This window comes from Geotrypetes seraphini, chromosome 1 (assembly GCF_902459505.1).
Source record: "Geotrypetes seraphini chromosome 1, aGeoSer1.1, whole genome shotgun sequence".
In the NCBI taxonomy this organism is placed as follows: Eukaryota; Metazoa; Chordata; class Amphibia; order Gymnophiona; family Dermophiidae; genus Geotrypetes; species Geotrypetes seraphini.
In genome coordinates, this window is record NC_047084.1 from 174,411,951 (window position 1) to 174,433,378 (window position 21,428).

General features: G+C 43.0%; 1 protein-coding gene across 4 annotated transcripts in view; it reads right to left on the reverse strand.

Moving 5' to 3' along the window:
• The window catches only part of TMEM192 (transmembrane protein 192), a 136,623-nt gene that overhangs the window by 3,774 nt on the left and 111,421 nt on the right, over positions 1 to 21,428 (reverse strand). For all 4 annotated transcript variants that reach the window (XM_033941886.1, XM_033941876.1, XM_033941858.1 and 1 more), the window contains exon 5: positions 19,878 to 19,980. In XM_033941886.1, coding sequence (XP_033797777.1) covers positions 19,878 to 19,980 — 103 coding nt within the window. The remainder of the gene's footprint in view (positions 1 to 19,877; positions 19,981 to 21,428) is intronic.

The following is a 21,428-nucleotide window of genomic DNA, read 5'->3' on the forward strand; positions in this document are numbered from 1 at the left end:
ATATAAATGATAATTAACATTTTCTCTGCATACAGTGTGCTTTTTAAAAATTTTATTGTTAGTAGATCATTTTGACTTGGTCATTTTAAAAGTAGCTCGCAAGCCCAAAAAGTGTGGGCACCCCTGCCATACAGAGTTTATTATCTTACCAGGACCTCAGCAGTACCACTCAGGGCTCAAGTAACTTTCATAGCCCTAAGCTTTATATACCATTTTGTCACTGGTCATTAAACCTCTCTTTATTTCTATTTACTTAAATAAAGACTTTGTATAACTTAGTTTTAAAAGCCGTATGCTTTGCAGGTTCCTCACTCGGCCAGGGGTCCTAGTGTCCAACATGTTTTGCTAGACCACTTCTTCAAGGACATACCTCCTTAGCTACTGCCATGAACGACACCTCACTCACAGCAGTAGCTAAAGAGGTATGTCTTTGAAGAAGTGGTCTAACGAAACATGTTGGACATTAGAACCCCTGGCCAACAGAGGAACCTGTAAAGCAGCGTATCGCAAACTGTGTGCCTCCTGAGATTTCAGGATTCCCGCTAGACGCTGGGGAGGAGGAGAGATGCTGGCGCGGGCTGACTGCCTACAGGATGTGCCTCTCGCTGCGACCATGTATACCATGTATACTATACTGCAAAATCTGCAAGCATGTAAAAGTTCTTTTAATTTGAAAATGCGTATTTTCAAGTTGCTTTATCTGTTCCTTTTGAAGAGCATAGCAATATTGTGCCAATACTCAGGCAAACCTTGTTCTCTGAAGATTAGGCTTGTTTTGCAACAATCACATATAACGTGGGCACAAAAATTGCTCCCAGGCAAGTATCTCCTCTCATTTGTGGTAGTGAAACAGGTGAGGCGAGAGTGGTAAAGTTGCACAGGGTGAAGAAGCTATGACTCGATACAGACTTGTTGGAAATCAGGACTGTCTGATGCACTGTTATAATCTCACTATACTCAGTTATAATAATAATAGTTTATTTTTATATACCGCCAAACCATCAGTTCTTGGTGGTTTACACAATAGTAATTACAACAAGTAATTAAAATACAGATCCAAATAACAATTTATATATATAAAATCGGATGTATGTATGTATGTGCCGCGATCACGCAAAAACGGCTTGACCGATTTGAACGAAACTTGGTATGCAGATCCCTCACTACCCAGGATGATATGTTCTGGGGGTCTCGCGGCCCACCTGCACACGTGGGCGGAGCTACAAACAGATAATCGGATTTCACCCATTCATGTCAATGGAAAAAATGTAAAGAGCTGCCAACGCAAAAACGGCTTGCCCGATTTGAACGAAACTTGGTATGCCGATCCCTCACTACCTGGGGTGATATGTTCTGGGGGTCTCACGGCCCACCTGCACATGTGGGCGGAGCTACAAACATAAAATCAGATTTCACCCATTCATGTCAATGGAAAAAATGTAAAAACTGCCTCCGCAAAAACGGCTTGCCCAATTTGAACGAAACTTGGTATGCGGATCCCTCACTACCCGGGATGATATGTTCTGGGGGTCTCGCGGCCCAACTGCACACGTGGGCGGAGCTACAAACATAACTTCAGATTTCACCCATTCAAGTCAATGGGAAAAATGTAAAAAGCTGTGGGACCGATTTGAACGAAACTTGGTATGCTGATCCCTCACTACCTGGGGTGATATGTTCTGGGGGTCTCGCGGCCCACCTGCACACATGGGCGGAGCTACAAACAGAAAATCAGATTTCACCCATTCATGTCAATGGAAAAAATGTAAAAAACTGCCATTCTCACAGTAATTCCAACTACCTGGGTTGATATGTTCTGGGGGTCTCGCGGCCCACCTGCACACGTGGGCGGAGCTACAAACAGAACATCAGATTTCACCCATTCATGTCAATGGAAAAAATGTAAAAAGCTGCCATTCTCACTGTGACCAATTTGGACGAAACTTGGTATGCAGATCCCTCACTACCTGGGGTGATATGTTCTGGGGGTCTCGCAGCCCACCTGCACACGTGGGCGGAGCTACAAACAGAAAATCAGATTTCACCCATTCATGTCAATGGAAAAAATGTAAAAAACTGCCATTCTCACAGTAATTCACAAACGGCTTGACCGATTTGAACGAAACTTGGTATACAGATCCCTCACTACCTGGGGTGATATGTTCTGGGGGTCTCGCGGCCCTCCTGCACACGTGGGCGGAGCTACAAAAAGAAAATCACATTTCACCCATTCATGTCAATGGAAAAAATGTAAAAAGCTGCCATTCTCACAGTAATTCAAAAACGTCTTGACCAATTTGAACGAAACTTGGTATGCAGATCCCTCACTACCTGGGGTGATATGTTCTTGGGGTCTCGCGACCCCCCTGCACACGTGGGCGGAGCTACAAACAGAAAATCGGATTTCACCCATTCATGTCAATGGAAAAAATGTAAAAAGCTGCCATTCTCACAGTAATTCACAAACGGCTTGACCGATTTGAACGAAACTTGGTATGCAGATCCCTCACTACCTGGGTTGATATGTTCTGGGGGTCTCGCGGCCCACCTGCACACGTGGGCGGAGCTACAAACAGATAAGCAGATATCACCCATTCATGTCAATGGAAAAAATGTAAAAAGCTGCCATTCTCACAGTAATTCAAAAACGGCTTGACCGATTTTAACGAAACTTGGTATGCAGATCCCTCACTACCTGGGGTGATATGTTCTGGGGGTCTCTCGGCCCACAACTCTATGTTGCTTGCTCAAGGGTGGGTTCACCCAACAATTTATATGTTCTTGCTCCTGGAGGTGAAACTAAAAATGTTGTTTATAATCACGTTTTGCGTTAGTTGTATTGTATTCATTTTGTCAAATATTTAACATTATAATTTGAATATTGTACTTTTTATTAAGCTGTAAAACAATAATTTCATTCACCACTATAAAGTATCTTTATTTGAATCCATTTACAGTGTTATTGCTATAATTAAATACCCGTGCAACGCTGGGTCATCAGCTAGTGTCTTATAAAAGAAAGTAACACAATTCAATAAAAGATACAGTACTAACAAAATGCGACCCTAACTTATTCAAAGTACAATATGCACAATACAAATTATTTATACTAAAATGTATAAGAAACTGTAAACATTGTGTATGAGCTTTGTGAAAGTTGAGAGACTATTTATCCATGGAAAGTTTCCAACTATTATACAAGATAATTATGCTGCTTTCCTTGCCAATGTGACTGTTTACAAGCATTAATTCATTTTATCGCTCTGTCAAGATGGAAAAGGGGTTTTTGAAGCAATATATGCAGGCTGAAAGGTCAGAAGAAATGCTGCTATGGGTGAGTCAACATTCTACCAGAAATCAGACTTGTTCCACAGAAGTTACTCAGGAGGTAGCTGGATTGGTGAAAAGCAGAGCTTTCTACCAGAAACCAGACCATGGGTCAGTGCTATCTTCTTTGCTTTCCTTCACGGAATTTACAACAGATTAGATCATTTTGCTCAGAGGATGTGGTAAGAGCGGATAGCGTAGCTCAGCGGTCTCAAACACGCGGCCCGCATGTGGCTCTCCAGGTTTTATTTGCGGCCTGCGGTCTGGAGGCCATCATTCTCTTCCTTTTGGAGCAGCAGCCGGCTCGTTCGCTCAAAGCTACGGGTTGGCGGCTCCTTGCGCTATCCACTCCTGCATCGGAAGCCTCTCTGATGTCACAACATCAGAGAGGCTTCAGACGCAGGCGTGGATCTCGCAAGGAGCCGCCACCCGCGGCTTTGAACGAACGAGCCAGCCAGACACGCTGCTGCTCCAGTGGCGTACCAAGGGGGGTGCGGTCCACTGTTCTCTTCCCTGCAGGGCCGACCAACTCTGGCGACCCGACGTCAATTCTGGCGTCGAGAGGACGTTCTGGCTAGCCAATCGCTGCCTGGCTGCCCGGAACGTCCTTTCCGACGTTAGAATTGACATCGGGCAGCGAGAGTTGGTTGGCCCTGTGCAGAAGAGAAGCAGGGAGATGACCTGTTCCCGATAGCGGCAGCAGCAGCAGCCTATTCCGCGGCGGCGGTGGCATGGGGGAGGGCAGGAAGGAAGGAAGAAAGAAAGAAAGAAGGTGGGGTGGGGACAGGGAGCCAGAAAAAAAAAGAAAAAAATGGGGCACGGAGGAAGGAAGAAAGAAGGAGGGGGGACAGGGAACCAGAAACAAAGCAAAAAATGGGGCACGGAATCAGAGAAAGACAGAGAAAGAAAGAAAAAGTTGGGGGAGGGAATGAGGTCTGGAGGAGAGGAAGCATACAGGAGGCTGAAAGAAGGTAAGAAGTATTGGATGCACAGTCAGAAGAATAAAGTGCAACCAGAGACTGATGAAATTACCAAACAAAGGTAGGAAAATGATTTTATTTTCAATTTAGTGATTGAAATGTGTCAGTTTTGAGAAAGAAAAGATATTGAACTTTAAATGTGTGTGCTGCAGAAAAAAATAGAGTACTTGGAGGGCCGCATAAAAAATAGTTAATGTCTTATTAAAGAAATGACAATTTTGCATGAGGTAAAACTCTTTATAGTTTATATATCTTTCCTTTTAACTATTAAAGGAAAGTTTTATAAACTATAAAGAGTTTTACCTCATGCAAAATTGTCATTTCTTTAATAAGGCATTAACTATTTTTTATGCGGCCCTCCAAGTACCTATAAATCCAAAATGTGGCCCCGCAAAGGGTTTGAATTTAAGACCACTGGCGTAGCTGGTTTTAAGAAAGGTTTGAACAAGGTCCTGGAGGAAAAGTCCACAGTCTGTCATTGAGAAAGACATGGGGGAAGCCACTGCTTGCCCTGGATTGGTAGCATGGCATATTGCTACACCTTGGGTTTTGGCCAGGAACTAGTGAACTGGATTGGCCACCGTAAGAACAGGCTTCTGGGCTTGATAGACCATTGGTCTGATCCAGTAAGACTATTCTTATGTTCTTAAGGTGAGTTATATACTGGTATTAATTATATTGGCCCTGTTCCTGGAGGGCTTACAACCAATGGAGGTTAATTGACTTGCCCGAGATCACAAGGAGCAGCAGTGGGGTTTGAACTGGACACCCTTGGACAGCAAGTCAAGTGCTCCAACCACTAGTTTATTCCTCTACTCTATTTGCCCTATCTGGAAGCCATTACTGAGGCAAATGCACTTTCAAACCTTTTCAAAGCTTCCTTGGTGCTGGAAACTTGTGAAAAACTAGGAAAATTTTTATGGGAAATAAATCCAAATATATGATGCTAAACAATGATTTTTTATACACTGCTTGCAGAACTATTCTATATTAACTCTGGTGACAGTAACACTGGGCCTAATATTCAGCTGGCAGCATTGAGTGCTTTGCTGGGCTTCAGCTTTGACTATCTGACTATTTGGGGGGCTGACTAACACAAGCCCATTTAAGTTGATATTCAGCACTTTAAGTGGCCATGAGGTAGTGCATAAAAATAGGACATACTTTTATATGGTCCAATTTATACGCTAAACCTGACCGCTTAAGAGCCCCCCAATACTGCAGACTGAGTTAGGTGCTAACTGCAAATTCCACTGTACTTAGCCAGTTAAGCACAGCTGAAAATTATGACGAGCTCTGACCATGCAATTTAACCAATCAGAGGCCTGCTAAATCATTGAGACTATAGGGCAGATCATCTTTTTGGAAGTCAGGGGTCACATTATTAGATATCTTACATGGGACAAACAAATCTACAGGTGCTTATATAAAAGCAGCCTACTAGATACAGAACTTAAGGAAAGTTCAAATGAATTTATCCCCTTGTTCACTAAGCCTGATGGTGAGGGCCGAAGCATTAAACGGTCTGTCGCTCAAAGGGATTGAATGGTGTTGGAGCATTTGCTGTGCAGCACTCTCCCGTGGCTTAGTAAAAAGGGGGCCAATGTGAGATAACTAAAATAAAAAATTTAAGGAAGCAGAGCACAACCATAGTCTAACTCAAAATCCAAACTAAAATGCCTTAATTTTCAAACACAAACTGCCAGCAGATCTGGATATAGGTCAATTTAATCGAACTCATGTTGCATCTAATAAAAATAAAGTGCCATTATCACGTCAAATTATATGTAGTCTAAACTAAACTAAACCTTAGGTTTGTATACCGCGCCATCTCCGTGAACGTAGAGCTCGGCACGGTTTACAGAGTTAGAGTAGAAAGGAACTACAATGAGGGGTTATAGAAAGGAACTAAGAAGAAAGAGAGGGACAAGGGTACTGGAGGGCGGGAGGTGTTAGGTTTTTGAAAAGAGCCAAGTTTTCAGGTGTTTGCGGAAGGATTGGAGGGAGTTTGAATTTCTGAGCGGGGATGCGAGGTTGTTCCAGAGTTCTGTGATTCTAAAGGGGAGGGATGTTCCTAGTTTTCCTGCGCGGGATATACCTTTTGTAGAGGGGAATGATAGTTTCAGTTTTTGGGAGGGTCTGGTGGAGTTAGGGTTGGATGCTATGTAGAAACATAGAAATGACGGCAGAAAAGTGCCACGGCCCATCCAGTCTGCCCACACCAAGACCCACCCCCTATCTACCTCCACGAAGAGATCCGACATGCCAATCCCATCTTTTCTTAAAATCTGGCACACTGCTGGCCTCAATTACCTGTTGTGGAAGATTATTCCAGCGATCAACCACCCTTTCGGTGAAGAAGTAATTTCTGGTATCACCATGAAATTTGCCACCCTTGATTTTCAACGGATGCCCTCTTGTCACCGTGGGTCCTTTAAGAAAAAAGAGATCTTCTTCCACCTCGATACAGCCTGTGACATATTTGAACGTCTCGATCATGTCTCCCCTCTCTCTGCGTTCTTCGAGTGAGTATAGCTGCAACTTATCCAGCCGTTCCTCATACAGGAGATCCTTGAGTCCTGAAACCATTCTGGTGGCCATTCGCTGAACCGACTCGACTCTCCGCACATCCTTTTGATACTGCGGCCTCCAGAATTACACACAATACTCCAGATGGGGTCTCACCATGGATCTGTACAATGGCATAATCACCTGGGCTTACGGCTGATGAAACTTCTACGGATACAACCCATGATTTGCCTAGCCCTGGAGGAAGCTTTCTCCACTTGATTGGCAGTCTTCATGTCTTCGCTAATGATCACACCCAAGTCGCGTTCTGTTACAGTCCTTGCTAGGATCTCGCCATTTAGGGTGTAAGTACTGCATGGATTTTTGCCACCAAGGTGCATGACCTTGCATTTTTTGGCATTGAAACTTAGTTGCCAAGTCTTTGACCAATGCTCAAGCAGGAGTAGGTCCTGCGTCATACTGTCAGGCATTTTGTCGGGCATTGTGCTAACGACAAAATGCTTTTGTCTACTATGTTGCATAGTTTGGCATCATCGGCGAATAATGTAATTTTACCTCGAAGCCCCTCAGTCAAGTCACTTATGAAGATGTTAAATAGGATCGGGCCCAAGACGTCACTCAGTTCCCTGATCACCCCGGGGTGTAGTTTGTCCGGTCCCATGGCTTTGTTCACCTTGAGTCTAGATAGCTTGTCATAGACACTACTAGGCGTAAACTCAAAATTTTGAAATGGGTCTTCCGAGCTTTCCCTTGTAGGATCTTGAAGGCTAAGCAGGCACATTTAAAGAGGACTCTTGAGTGTACTGGAAGCCAGTACACCCCAGAGTCCTCAAATCACCCCCCCCCCCACCTGTCTTTTTTCCAAGCTAAAGATCCCCAACCTCTTTAGTCTTTCCATATACTAGAGGAGTTCCATCCCCTTTATCATTTTGGCTGCTCTTCTTTGAACCTTTTCTAATTCTGCTGTATCTTTTTTGCGATATGGTGACCAAAACTGTGCGTAATAGTCAAGGTGAGGAAGCACATTCTTAGCCTTGTTTACCATCCCTTTTCTAATAATTCTTAGCATCCTGGTTGCTTATTTTACTGCAGCCAAACACTGGGCAGAAGATGTCAGAATAGTGTTTACAATCATACCTTTCCGAAGAGGCATGCCTTTGGCAAGGGACTGAGAGCTGAGCCACCAATCCATGCTGGCTCAAGGTTCTAGCATCCAAGGCAGAAACTTTTTCAATAGGTCTGTCTGCGGGGACCAATGTTAGAGTAGCGCATGTTGGAGTGGATGTATGTGGGTCCTTGCCCAAGGAACATGTATCTCAGGACCTGAAGATAGTCCCACGCGAACAGAGCTGACTTAGCTAGAAGGCACAGTATCTGTGAGCAAAGCTTCTGTCTGCGTGCTTTTGGAAGACAGACACGGTCTACTGTTATGTCAAACAAGACTCCCAGGTACACCAGGAATTGAGTTGGTGTTAAATGGCTCTTTTGGTAATTCACAATCCAACCCAGGTCCTCTAGGACTCAGATCATCTGATTCATCATGTGCCAAAATGAGAACAAAGGGACCTGAGATCAGCCCGTTGCCCAGGTAGGAATGTACTTGGCACCCCCATCTTGCATAGGTGGACTGCCACCATCACCACAATGACTTTGGTGAAAGTGCGAGGAGCCGTCGGAAGGCCAAAAGACATAGCTGAGAACCGACAATGATTTTCCAGGACATAAAACCTGAGAAACTTCCTGTGGTCTGGAAAAATGGGAATTTGCAAGTAGACTTCTGTCAGATCCAGAGAGGCTAGGAACTCTCCAGGAGTCATGGCTGTAATGACAGATCAAATCGTCTTCATACAAATGCGCAGAACTGCGAGTGCTGCATTTACTAAACTAAACTAAACTTTAGGTTTGTATACCGCACCGTCTCCACAAGCGTGGAGCTCAGCATGGTTTACATGGTTGGGTTGAAAAGGAGCTACAATGAAGGGTTATAGGAAAGGAGCTAGGAAGATAAAGAGGGACAGGGTACCAAAGAGCGGGAGGTGTTAGATTTTTGAAAAGAGCCAAGTTTTCAGGTGTTTGCGGAAGAATTGGAGGGAGCTTGAAATTCTGAGCGGGGATGTGAGGTTGTTCCAGAGTTCTGTGGTTCTAAAGGGGAGGGATGATCCTAGTTTTCCTACGTGGGATATACCTTTTGCAGAGGGGAATGATAGTTTCAGTTTTTGGGAGGATCTAGTGGAATTATGGTTAGAGGAGTTCCAGAAGAGTGGGATAACGGGAGGAAGGATGCCATGTAGGATCTTGAAAGCTAAACAGGCACATTTAAAGAGGACTCTGGAGTGAACTGGGAGCCAGTGAAGTTCGGACAGGAGTGGGGAGACGTGGTCGAACTTGCCTTTAGCGAAAATAAGCTTGGTCGCGGCGTTCTGGATTAGCTGAAGTCTATGGAGTTTTTTTTTTAGTTAGGCTTAAATAGATGGAGTTGCAATAATCCAGTCTAGAGAGGATGGTGGATTGAACAAGTATGACGAAGTGAGAATGATGAAAGTACGATCTCACTTTCCTCAGCATATGAAGACTAAAGAAGCAATTTTTTACCAAGAAGTTGAGATGGTCATTGAAGGAGAGAGAGGAGTCTATGATGATGCCAAGGACTTTGCTTGAAAACTCAAGCTGAAGAGTGGAGCCGGAAGATAATGGGATGGAGGTGGGTAAATGATCTAATATTGGGCCGAGCTAAAGTAGTTTTGTTTTGTTTGCATGAGTAAGGTCCAGAATGGGTCTCCAATCATTAAGTCTCTTTGGCACGATAAAGTATATGGAGTATCTGCCAGTGCCCGGGTCTTTGGGTGGCACAGGTTCTATGGCCTGAATATTCAGTAACCTTCTCACAGTGGCTTGTACCTTTATCACCTTTTCCAGCCGCCCTGTGGGAGAGTCCACAAACCAATCCATTAGAGGTTTGGCAAATTCCAGTTTGTAACCAGTCAGGATGATTTCCAGAATCCATCGGTCAGACAAAATCTGAACCCCAGTGGGGGATATACCGAGAGTCAGCCCCCAATTTTGAGAGGGACCTCCTCTGACCTGGCATCATTGCGATTTCTTGGTGGAGGGTGCAGCACAAGATGCCGAGGTCTGGTTACATCTGGATCCTGATGTGGAACTGGAATACTCTGAGACCGCCGGAAGCCATGAAAATTAGAGCACCCTGAGCCTAGAGGTTCTGGGTTTGTGGTCAGGCAAAGCTTGGGACAACGGTTCACCACACAATTCATGAGATCGTGCAGTCCTTTACCAAATAACAGCTGTCCCTTAAACAGGAGTCTGCTGAGAATAGCTTTAAAGGTGGAATCTCTAGCCTATTGTCTGATTCAGAGCACTCTGTGGACAGAAATATAATAAGTTGATGCCTTACCCATGACCCGCATGTTATAGAAAGCATCAGTCACATAATCCACTCCAGATGAAAGGAGCTGAAGTACTGGCTCATTTCCTTTATGCTCCAAAGTATGTAGCCTGAAAAGACAGGCACGTGTCAAAGGACACCGCTGAGACTGCTTTGACTTCCAAAGTCAAACAACACCTTATACAGTATCTTGAGAACTACATCAACACGGCAGTCCTGCATATCCTTGAGCACCATACTACCCTCACTTGGAAGGGACGTACACTTAGCAACTTGTCCAACCAAAGAATCCACTTTAGGCTGAATAAAGAGCTGCTGGCACTCCTGTGCCAGAAGATACAGGCGAGACATGGCGAGACATGGCTCTCGCTACCTTTAGACACCCCTCTAGAGAATCCCACTGCTCTGTGACTAATACAGATGCCAGGGAAACATAGAAGACTGAATTCTCACTCCACTCAAAGGGAGGACGGACGAAGTAGAAGGAACTGGCGGAGAGTCTAAATTCAGTTCATGCAAAGACTCAAAATGAGGTCCGGCAGGGTCCGTGGGCTTAAATAAGCATCTGTATACCCTGAAAACAGGTCTCCCAAGGGCTGGGCAATGTCAAACTGTGAGGCAGATATCCCTTGAAGGGCTATGATCTGACGTGCCGAATCTGAAGTGCAGGAAGTCTGCACTTCAGGGGAACGGCTTTCATGAATTACTTTTCACATTAAATTGACTAATTCCAAAGAAAAAGTCATACCAGGGAGCATAGAGTCACTCTAAGAGGGCTCTAATTTGTGTTTCTTGGGCTCTGTGACTTTGCACAGGATGGTCGCTATTTCCGAGACCGCAGAAGAAAAATGCTCACCCCAGTAGGCTAGCTGCCCTTTCCTCAAGCCAAGAAAGCACAGAAGAGGCTAAGCCAGAAGCTCCTGCCTCTCCTTCCCTTGTAGCGGGGCAGCAATAAAAAAATGGTTATATTTTTACCCTTTCCTTATATGTTCTTATCCCGTCCCTATTCCACTGATCCAATGTAACTTACCCTTCTTCCCTTTCCTAATGTCTGTCTAGCTGGTATATTGTTTACTTGTTTGTGTTCGTCTCCCTCGCCTTTTTTTTTTATTATTGTAAACCACTGAGATTTTAACCCCTGTTTTATATTTGCGGTATATCAAATAAATTGAACTTAAACACGTGGCGCATGAGGCAGAGAATTTGCGCAATGCTGACATGAATTAGTGATAGAAGAGCCCAAGAACTCCATCCCAACAAGTTTTGAGGCAAAAGAAGAAACAGGCTTGTGCGCAAAAGGAAAAAACTAGATGGAAGTAGAGCTCCCAGTGAAGAGGGTTACAGAAAAAATCCAAAGTGGATCCCTTTCTGCAGAGTTTGCGGCGATGGGGAAATTACCCATTTGTCCAGAATGACACACCTATTGCACTGGAAATAGAATTGGGGGGGATTGTGTGTAGCTTGAGTAAGTATTTGGTTATAGTAAACAGGTTAAAAGATAAAAAGCAAATTGTAGGTTACAATCCCCTCTTTTACAAACGCATAGCGCGTGTTATAGTGCCGGCAGCAGCGGTAACTGCTCTGACGCTCATAGAATTCCTATGAGCATCAGAGCAGTTACTGCTGCTGCTGGCGATAAAACCCGAACTATGCGTTCGTAAAAGAGGGGGAATGTATCCTTACAAGAGGCATAGAGGAATATGGGTGACTAAAAATGACGCCAAAGAGGGGGAATGTATCCTTACAAGAGGCATAGAGGAATATGGGTAACTAAAAATGACACCAGATGTACACCTGGCTGGGCCTCAGCTTGTGCGGATCGCCGGACTTGATGGACTGAAGGTCTGATCTGGAGATGGCAGTTCTTATGTTCTTATTCGTTATAAAATTAACTTGTATGTTTCTATGCACTGGCATAAATTGAAGAAAAAAAAAAAAAAAAAGTTAAATAAAAAAAAATTTGAACAAGTATAATGTTATGCCCATACAGAATAATTCAGAAGGGAAACCCCCCCCAAAAGACTAAAATGGACAATACAGTATAATGTCTCTACAAATCTATGCTAAGACTACCATTAAATATTGTTATACAATTCTAACTGCCCCCACCTCAAAACAGGTAGAAAAGAACTAGGAAAGATACAGAAAAAGGCAACAAATATGGTAAAAGCAAAAATAAAAATAAAGCTCCCAGATAAAGAAAGGCAAAACAGAAGTTTGTAAAATCATCAATAGCATGGAACAAACAAGTTGATAGGGAACAGTTATTTTTCCCTTCAAATAGCACTAGGCCCATGATACTGGCAGCAAATTTAGATCAAATGTAACTAACACTTTATTAAGCTATAGAATAGTATAGCTGAATTTAACCCCTCCCCCCCCCCCCCCGAAAAAAAAAAAAAAAAAAAAGATCTGGACAAGTTTCTGAAGGACCTGGGAATTGTCATCCCTATATTTCTAGCAATGAAGACCACAAATTCGGTCTTCCTCATTAGCATCTGAGGGGACTCACTATTGACCCAGACTGGCCACTATCATAGGCAGGATATTAGGCTTTATGGACCATTGATTTGACCCAGCATGACACTTCTAATGCACAAAGCACTCTTATAAAGGACCTCTGACTCCTGTCAAGAGACACAGCACCAGGAAGAGAGTGCTGCAGTACAAGGTACTCTGTAAAGAGACATTCTGATTCTAGACAGAGACAAAACACTGCCTCCACCCTTGGTCAGAGTTACCAAGCTATTCAAGAAAATGTGAAAGGAATGTGGAACAAGACGGGAGACGATGCACAACAGTTAGTTAACGAGAGGTCAATGGGAACGAGAAAGAAAGCCTTGCAAAAGTGGAACACACAAAACAGGCAGAGAACAAAAAAGAACAGCATTTGTGGGAAAACTGATATGCTTAAGGATAAACATACTGTGATTTGCTTGTTTAACAGAGACAAGCTGAATGATGTAAACATTTCTGTGGCAGAAGCAGTTCCAGATTCTGCAGCTTATAAAGGTAAAAGTGAAATACAGCAGTTAGGGAATTGCTTCTTTCAAATAGCCTCTCCCAGTTCTCTACTCTCATCAACACCACCTCATAAAACTGCTTGCTCCCACAACACGGCACCCCTGCAATTTCCCCATCCCCCTAAAAATAACCTTCACAATTGCCCCCACTACCCCTATGCCCCAAAATTACCCTCTGCAATTGTTCTACCATCCAAAACTGCCCCACTCCTCTCATGCCTGAGTTGGAAGCATGGGACTAAATTCTATACATTGAAAAAAAAAAAAAAAAAAAATTGGCACCATAAACACTCCTGCCTAAGCACTATACTATAAGAGATATTTAAAGTTAGGTGTGTCCCAACCCAAAATTACCCTTTCACAATTCCTCCACAAGTGGAGGATCATGAAAATAAGAATAGCCAATGGTCCATTCTAGCCCAGTAACCCTTCCTCAAAGTGGTCAATCCAGGTCACTAATATCTGACAAAACCTCAAAGAGTGGCAACATTCCATGCTACTGATCCAGGGCAAGAAGTGGCTTCCCCCATGTCTTTCTCAATAACACACTTTGGTGTTTTCCTCCAGGAAATTGTCCAAAACTTCCTTAAAACCAGCTATGCTATTTGCTCTTACCACAACCTCTGGCAATGCGTTCCACAGCTTAGCTATTCTCTGAGTGAAAAAATATTTCCTCCTATTGGTTTTAAAAGTATTTCCCTGTAGCTTCATCGAGTGTCCCCTAGTCTTTGTAATTTTTGATGGAGTGAAAAAAAATCGATCCACTTGTACCCGTTCTACTCCACTCAGGATTTTGTAGACTTCAATCATATCTCCCCTCAGCCGTCTCTTTTCCAAGCTGAAGAGCCCTAACCTTTTTAGTCTTTCCTCACGAGAGGAGCACCATCCCCTTTATCATCTTGGTCGCTTTTCTTTGAACTTCTCTAATGCTGCTATATCTTTCTTGAAATAAGACCAGAACTGAACGCAATACTCCAGGTGAGGTCGCACCATGGAGTGATACAGAGACATTATAACATTCTTAATAATTCCTAGCACCTTGTTTGCTTTTTTTGGGCCGCCACCACACATTAGGCGGAAGGTTTCATCGTATTGTCTACAATGACACCCAGATCTTTTTCTTGGGCGCTAACCCTCAGTGGACCCTAGCATCCGGTAACTGTGATTTGGGTTATTCTTCCCAATGTGCTGACAACCAAGGAAACAGGGTTCAAAGTCTGCTGCTCTTTGTGATCTTGGGCAAGTCACTTAACCCTATATTGCCTCTGATACAGACAAACCGTAAACCATATGGGGACAAGGAAATACCTGGTGCATCAGAAAATAACTCACCTTAAACTACTAGTGAAAAAAGTGTGAACTAAATTCAAATAAACTATTGCAAAGCAGTGGAATCGGGTTGCCATATGCCTCAATATGTGGCCAGAGCAGGAGTCACCGGGCACTTCAACACAGTCAAATGCTCAAAATAAAACTGGCTCTCTGTAAATGGTAAAAGGGAATCAATGTGGCAGAAAGGAAGGATCTGAACTTTAAAAAACTGCTATGGGCTCCTTTTTACAAAGATGCACTAGGGCCTTAACGTGCGCAATAGCCCGAGCTAGCCACTACCGCCTCCTTCTGTGCGTGCGCTAAAAACCCTAGCGCACCTCTGTAAAAGGGAGCCCTATGTCTCTTGTTTTTCTAAATATTATTGGATGTTCAAGAGTAAATGCATTCACTGCATTCCTAAACCTCAGTACTTAGGTTTTCATAGTAACACATCTGTTGGAACTTTTCCAAAATGTATTAGCAATTGCACAGTTATTCCCCAGAGCTGTTGATCACATTAATCTGCCATGTGCCCAGACATGAATGCTTTATCTGAACCATCACTGAGCCATATCTGAGGCGATATTTTGTGTGTACAAGGTAATTATGGGGGTAATCGTATAAAGTACTTTATGCCTGTAAAAGTAGGTTCTACATGCAGTAAACAGCTCTTACAAAATTACACTAGAGAATATGTCCATGTAGCAGGGCTGTGGAGTCAGTACACTAAACCTTTGACTCACTCCTCTATTTTTCCACTCTCTGAGTCTTATGGCAACTCCAGCTCCGATTACGGTAACCTTAGGCTTTACATTTACTGTTCTGGAACTAAAGTATAGTACTAGTAAATATCCACTCCCTCATCTCTCACCTAGACTACTACAACCTGCTTCTCGCTGGTCTCCCGTGTAACCATCTCTCTCCCCCTTCAATCCGTTCAGAATGCTGCTGCATGACATTTTCCACAAGAGTCACTTTGCTCACATCACCCTCCTCCTCAAGTCACTTCACTAGCTCCCCATCCATTTCCGCATACAGCTCAAACGCCTCTTATTGTCTTACAAAGCTCCTCAATCTCTCTCCTTTCTCCCTACACTCCTCCCCGAGAAAGCCACTCGGATAAATCTCTCTTATCTGTACCCTTCTCTTCTACTGCCAACTCCAGACTGTGCCCTTTCTCTCTTATTTGTAAAACAAACTACCCGAGTGGGTACGTCAAGCTCCGTCCCTGGAACTATTCAAATTTAGAGTAAAAACCCAAATTTTCACGAATGCATTTAAATCAAAGCCCCCTCACCCTAAGTACCCCAAGAAACTCCCTACTTGTCCTTTTGTCTGCTAATTTAGATAGTAAGTTCTACTGGGAAGGGACCTTCTCTTAAATATGTTGTATAGCGTTGTGTTTTAGAATTGCCATACTGGAACAGACCGAAGGTTCATAAAGCCTAGCATCCTGTTTCCAACAGTGGCCAACCCAAGTCCCAAGTACCTTGCTAGATCCCAAGGAGCAAAACAGATTTTATGCTGCTTATCCTAGGAATCAGCAGTGGATTTCCCCAAGCCATCTCAATAATGGCCTATGGACTTCTCTTAGGAAATTATCCAAACCTTTTTTTAAACCCCACTAAGCTAACAGATTTCACAACATTCTTCGTCCTATCAGCACTACAGAAATGTTAAATAGTAATAGCGGTAGTAGTAAACATAACTTTAGATCCAGGACAAAGATATAAGTATAAAATTATAAATTTACCACATATTATAATGTTGTAAGTTTTTATTTTGGAGCTGAAGTGAAGAGTTGGTACATTTTTCCAACTCCACTCAAAATTGCTTCTGGTTTCAACTCCACGGCCTAGACATATAGAAGATAATTCTAAATCGGAGAGCCCACATTTCAGGGCCGCTTGTGAATGTACAGAATACCCACATGAGTAAGCAGGCACGTGCATAACTGGCAGCAAAGCAGTTAGAAACAGAAATAGATGGCAGATAAGGGCCAAGGCCCATCAAGTCTGCCCACCCCAATGACCCTCCCTATCTATCTTTGCGGATAGATCCCATGTGACAAGGAGGGCCATTTCTGATATGACATCTAAATCAGAGTTTAGATGTTTTATGGAACACACACATAAATACAGTACCAAACATGCCCATTTTAAAAACTGCAATAAGATCTAGCTTGTCTATAAAAAAAAATATGGATGTGTTTGTGCGTCTTTTTTTTAACTATTTAAAAAAAAAAAAAAAAAAGTCCTAAAGAAAAACACACAAACAAGTCATTTGGGATATAGGAGGGGACACCATTTTTAGCAGACTAGCCACACAGACATTCCTGCAGAGCAGTGGGGCACCTTAGAGGACACTGCAGTGAACTTCACATAAAAAAGCCCAGGTACGCATCTCACCATAACCCCCTTAAAATGCATAAGGGCATACTTTACTTTTAATGCATTTAGGCTTTTGGTACAATCCTTGGTATTAACGTATTTTTCGCTCCATTAAAACACACTTTTTTTCCCCAGAAAGTGGGTGGAAATAAGGGTGCGTCTTATGGAGCAAATACCACAACCCCCCCCACCTGTTTTTAGTTGCGGCGGCAGCAGCAGCAGCAGCAGCAGGGCCCCCCCCCCCTTGCCTGCTTTTAATCTTGGCCCTCGCTGGACAACTGCGGCAGTGAGCCCTCCCCCACTCTGGCAATGAGCCGCCACCCCCCCCCATGCCTGCTTTTAATACCGGCGCTTCCCTCACTGGACGGCTGCGGCAGTGAGCTGCTCTCCCACCCCGGTACCTGATTTTAATTCCGGGGCTTCCCTCGCTGGACGGCTGCGGCAGTAAGAAACAGAGCAGCAAACAAGGCAGGCACGCCTGCTTGGTCCCGTGCGCCTGCCTGAATGGCTGCATTAGGCGCCAAGCCTTTTAACTGGCTCAGCGGCTCTAGCATCAGTGAGGGGAGGAGTGCTCTCCCACACCCAAGGGGATCCTCAGTCGCACCGGCAGCAGGCAGAAAAATGGCAGAGCCAATGGAAAGGGGGAGAAATTTCCCGCTGAGCCCTCCAACTGGTGATCAAAATGTCAGCTTTGAGAATTTATATCTGCTCTATATTTGTCTGTTTTTTCTATAGTTGTTACTGATTGCATTTTTTAAAGTCATCTGCCTTGACCTCCTTGAAAAAAATAAAAAAAATAAAATATATATATATATATATATATATATATATATATATATAAATGACAATTAACATTTTCTCTGCATACAGTGTGCTTTGTGGTTTTTTTTATTTTGTGGTTAATAGTATATGAAAAATGGATGGAAGAATTGCATTACAATTAGTACTACCATTATGGGGGTGGAGTCAGGGGCGGAGATTGGGTGGGTCTGGAGCGGAGCTTGGGCGGGGGTACCCGGTTGGTATTTGTTAGGCCCAGGGGGTACTTGGCTTGAAAAGGTTGAGAAACACTGGATTACAGGACCCGAGGCAACTTGGATTCACTAGGGGCAGGTCTTATCAGACAAATCTGATCCATTTCTTTGACTGGGTGACCAGAGAATTGGATAGACGGAGTGCGCTAGATGTGGTGTATTTACATTTTAGCAAAGCCTTTGACAGTGTTTCACACAGACATCTAATAAATAAACTGAGTGCCCTTGGGATGGGCCCCAAAGTGATACAGGTAAAAAGGTTTAAAGCGGGAAGAACAGGTGTAACCAATGAAGGTCATTCATGAGTACAGTATTACAAAAAGGGTGGTGAATGCTTGGAACGTCCTCCAGATGGAGATGTTGGAGACAAAAGCACATTGGATCTCTAAGAGAGAGGATGGGGATTATAGATGGCATGGTCGGGCAGACTAGATAGGCCACATTCTCTTTATCTGCCTTCATATTTCTGTTTTCTTTTTTTCTATGGTATTTGGATGTAAGAAGAATACAGAGAGCAAAGCCAAGCCAAAACAAAGGTCAAGAAGAACCAATTAGTGACTTGGGAGATCCCTGACAGCTAAGGTATTTAAATGAAGTACAGCTGGGGGGGGAGGGGGGCTGTTAGGAAATGCATCATGCCAACAATTTTGCCTTTTGTTCCACCCAAAACTCATAGTTTGGCTACACCATTGATATGCAGTGATGTTTTCAAGAAGCACAAGGGGAAGTCCTTGGGTAATATACACATTCCATAATGCAGAGGTTTAAATTTATGCAAAAGCTTTTGTGTACTATACTGGATCACTGTTCAAGCCTATTTTATAAAGTCACATCACTGCCTCTTTCAGCTTCTCTTTCTGGACTTTTCACATGCATACCTTGTTAAAACTGTTTTATTTAAAATAAGGATGGTGTTAAAACTACAGGATTTGCTGTCAGCTACAAACTTTAGCTTGATTATGCAGATTTATGTATTACTACATCTAGACTATTGTAATTTTCTTTTTTGCAGTTTGCTGAAGACTTCACTCAGAGCGCTTCAGGTGGCTCAAAATACTGCTGGCAGGGTAATTGCTAGATTGCCCCGTTATTCCCATGTTACACCTATGCTGGCCGAACTTCACTGGTTGCCGGTTGTTTGGAGAATACAATTTAAGCTTCTAACCTTCATATTCAAATCTGTTTGGGATTTATTGCTCAAGGTGATTGCTTCTCTGCTGCAGACATGCGCCTGTTCATTCTTTGAGATCACAAGACAGAGCTTTTTTGGCTGTTCCCACTCTTCATTCTGTCACCAAAGTTGCAAATTGATCAGGTATGTTCCAAGTAGCCAGACCTTTAATATGGAACTCGGTTCCAGATTCTATTCGTCTGACCTCTGATTTTTTGGCATTTCGGAAGTTTGAAAGCCTATTTTTTTCAACTTGCCTTTTCAAATTTGGTTATTTTGTAATCTTGTAATTGCTTGGCTTTTTATTTTAAAGGCATATGTGTAAGTTGTTTATTGTATGCTGTTATTTTAATAATCACTAGGTTCTGTTTTATTATGATTGTAATGTTTTGTTTTAATTATGTATTTATCGATGTTATTATCCTCATAGATGGTTGATATGCGGGCTACAAATGTTTTAAATAAATAAAACTATTTTAATGTGAACAATGCACCTGTCATATTGAGAGTCATTGTGAATAGTCAGGCATGGATGTGGATGAAGCACAATGAAAGGTCATCAAATCTTACTCAAATTATGGCCATATTTGACACAGCATGGAAACATTTGCCACAGAATGTCATCTTGTCATATTTAGTATGAGAAATGCAGTGTGCGTAATGCATTTGGCCGATATGATCACTTCGCATCCATAGGCAGCATTATTACCTGAATCCAACCTCTGAATTAATTAGTCCAGTGTAGGCAAGCATGTTTTCTTCTTCTATCACATCAGGCCTTTTATGTTCTCTGTTAAATTTGCAGATTTTCACTAAAGAAAAATAAATTACAAAACAATATTAAGGGAAAAGGAAATAGGTGCCCACTTTAACGCAAAGAAACTTTTCAAACCACAAAATATTTGAGATACTGCAAGTAATTTATGCTATAAACTACTTTTTTTTAGAATTACAACATATACAGTTCCGGTTGTATCATAAGAAATGGAACAGAACCACCACCTAATCTATACATTTTGAAACTGAGTAAGATGGCTTTGCACAAGAATCATCCTAAAAAGGACAACTGAGGTGGATGATTTAGGGCCTGCATTTGAGTATTCCATTGGAGGGTCAAAAACATAAGAATGATTACACCACAATAGGACTTTTGAGCGAGCAAGGATCTAGTGCAGGCCTCAGCTGCCAACATGTTCTCCCCAGCAGACAGAGAGGTCATATAGCCGAAAATCCTACAACTGAAGAGTTTGATGCAAGCTTTCCTGGTTAGTGGGAGGCAACACAGTTAATGCCCAACTTTTTGTACCTCCAACTCTAAAACATACTTGGAATGTAAACAACCTGAATATATTGAGGGAGGGAAAGTTAAAAAGCACTCAAAAATCATTAGAGGTTTCACTTGGAAAAAATTCATTTTGCTTGATCACATCTAAATTGTAGTTTTGACTTATCTTTACTTTTTGTATTGTAATGTCTAATGTCCTTCATGTGCTTGCTATTATTGGTTGGGATTTCAATAAAGTTCTAAAAAAAAAGAAAAAGAAGCCACACTGTACCCGAGTCCAATCAAAAGTCAACTGAGCAAAACATTTGGGGCCAGATTCTCAAAGCTTAACAAACCCTTAACAATGGTTGCTAAACTGGTTCCAGCTGGTTTAGCGTGCCAGTATTTTACCGGCTGTTTATCAGAATGGCTCACTGTGGTCTTTTCTGAGCTTCCTAGCAGTCTCTGACTCCGCTACACAAATGTAGTACAAAGAGGTCATTAATATTAAAATGGTAGTAAAATAGACTCATTAATATTTAAAGGAGCACTCTGGGCAATTTTCCATCATTGCCAGGTGATTCCCTAGTCTTGTTGTGCTACATTTGAGGGCAAATTTTTCCAGCAGATTGTGAGCTGTCGGAACCTTACTTTCCAGTCAGTGCCTGAGCACCGGTTCAGGCACTGACAGGAAAGTAAGGCTTGACAGCTCAGACCCCTTTCCCCCCCCCCCCCAGCAGTGGGAGGGAGTGGGAATCCCTCCTGCTGATCTTGTTCAGGGTATGGGGGTGCTGGCCAGTGGCAGAAAAGGAGGGATGTCGGTGAGAGGGGGAGGGAACATGTCCCTCTTCAGCTCTCTCTGACAGTCAATCAGCTGAGCCGGTAGGACTCGGGGAGACCTGCGGCCCAGTTGATCAAGGCTGGGAGAGCAACTTTGACAGAAGGGAGGAGCTGTGCTTAGTGACTGTTCTTCTGAGTAAGTGCCAGGCACAGTTC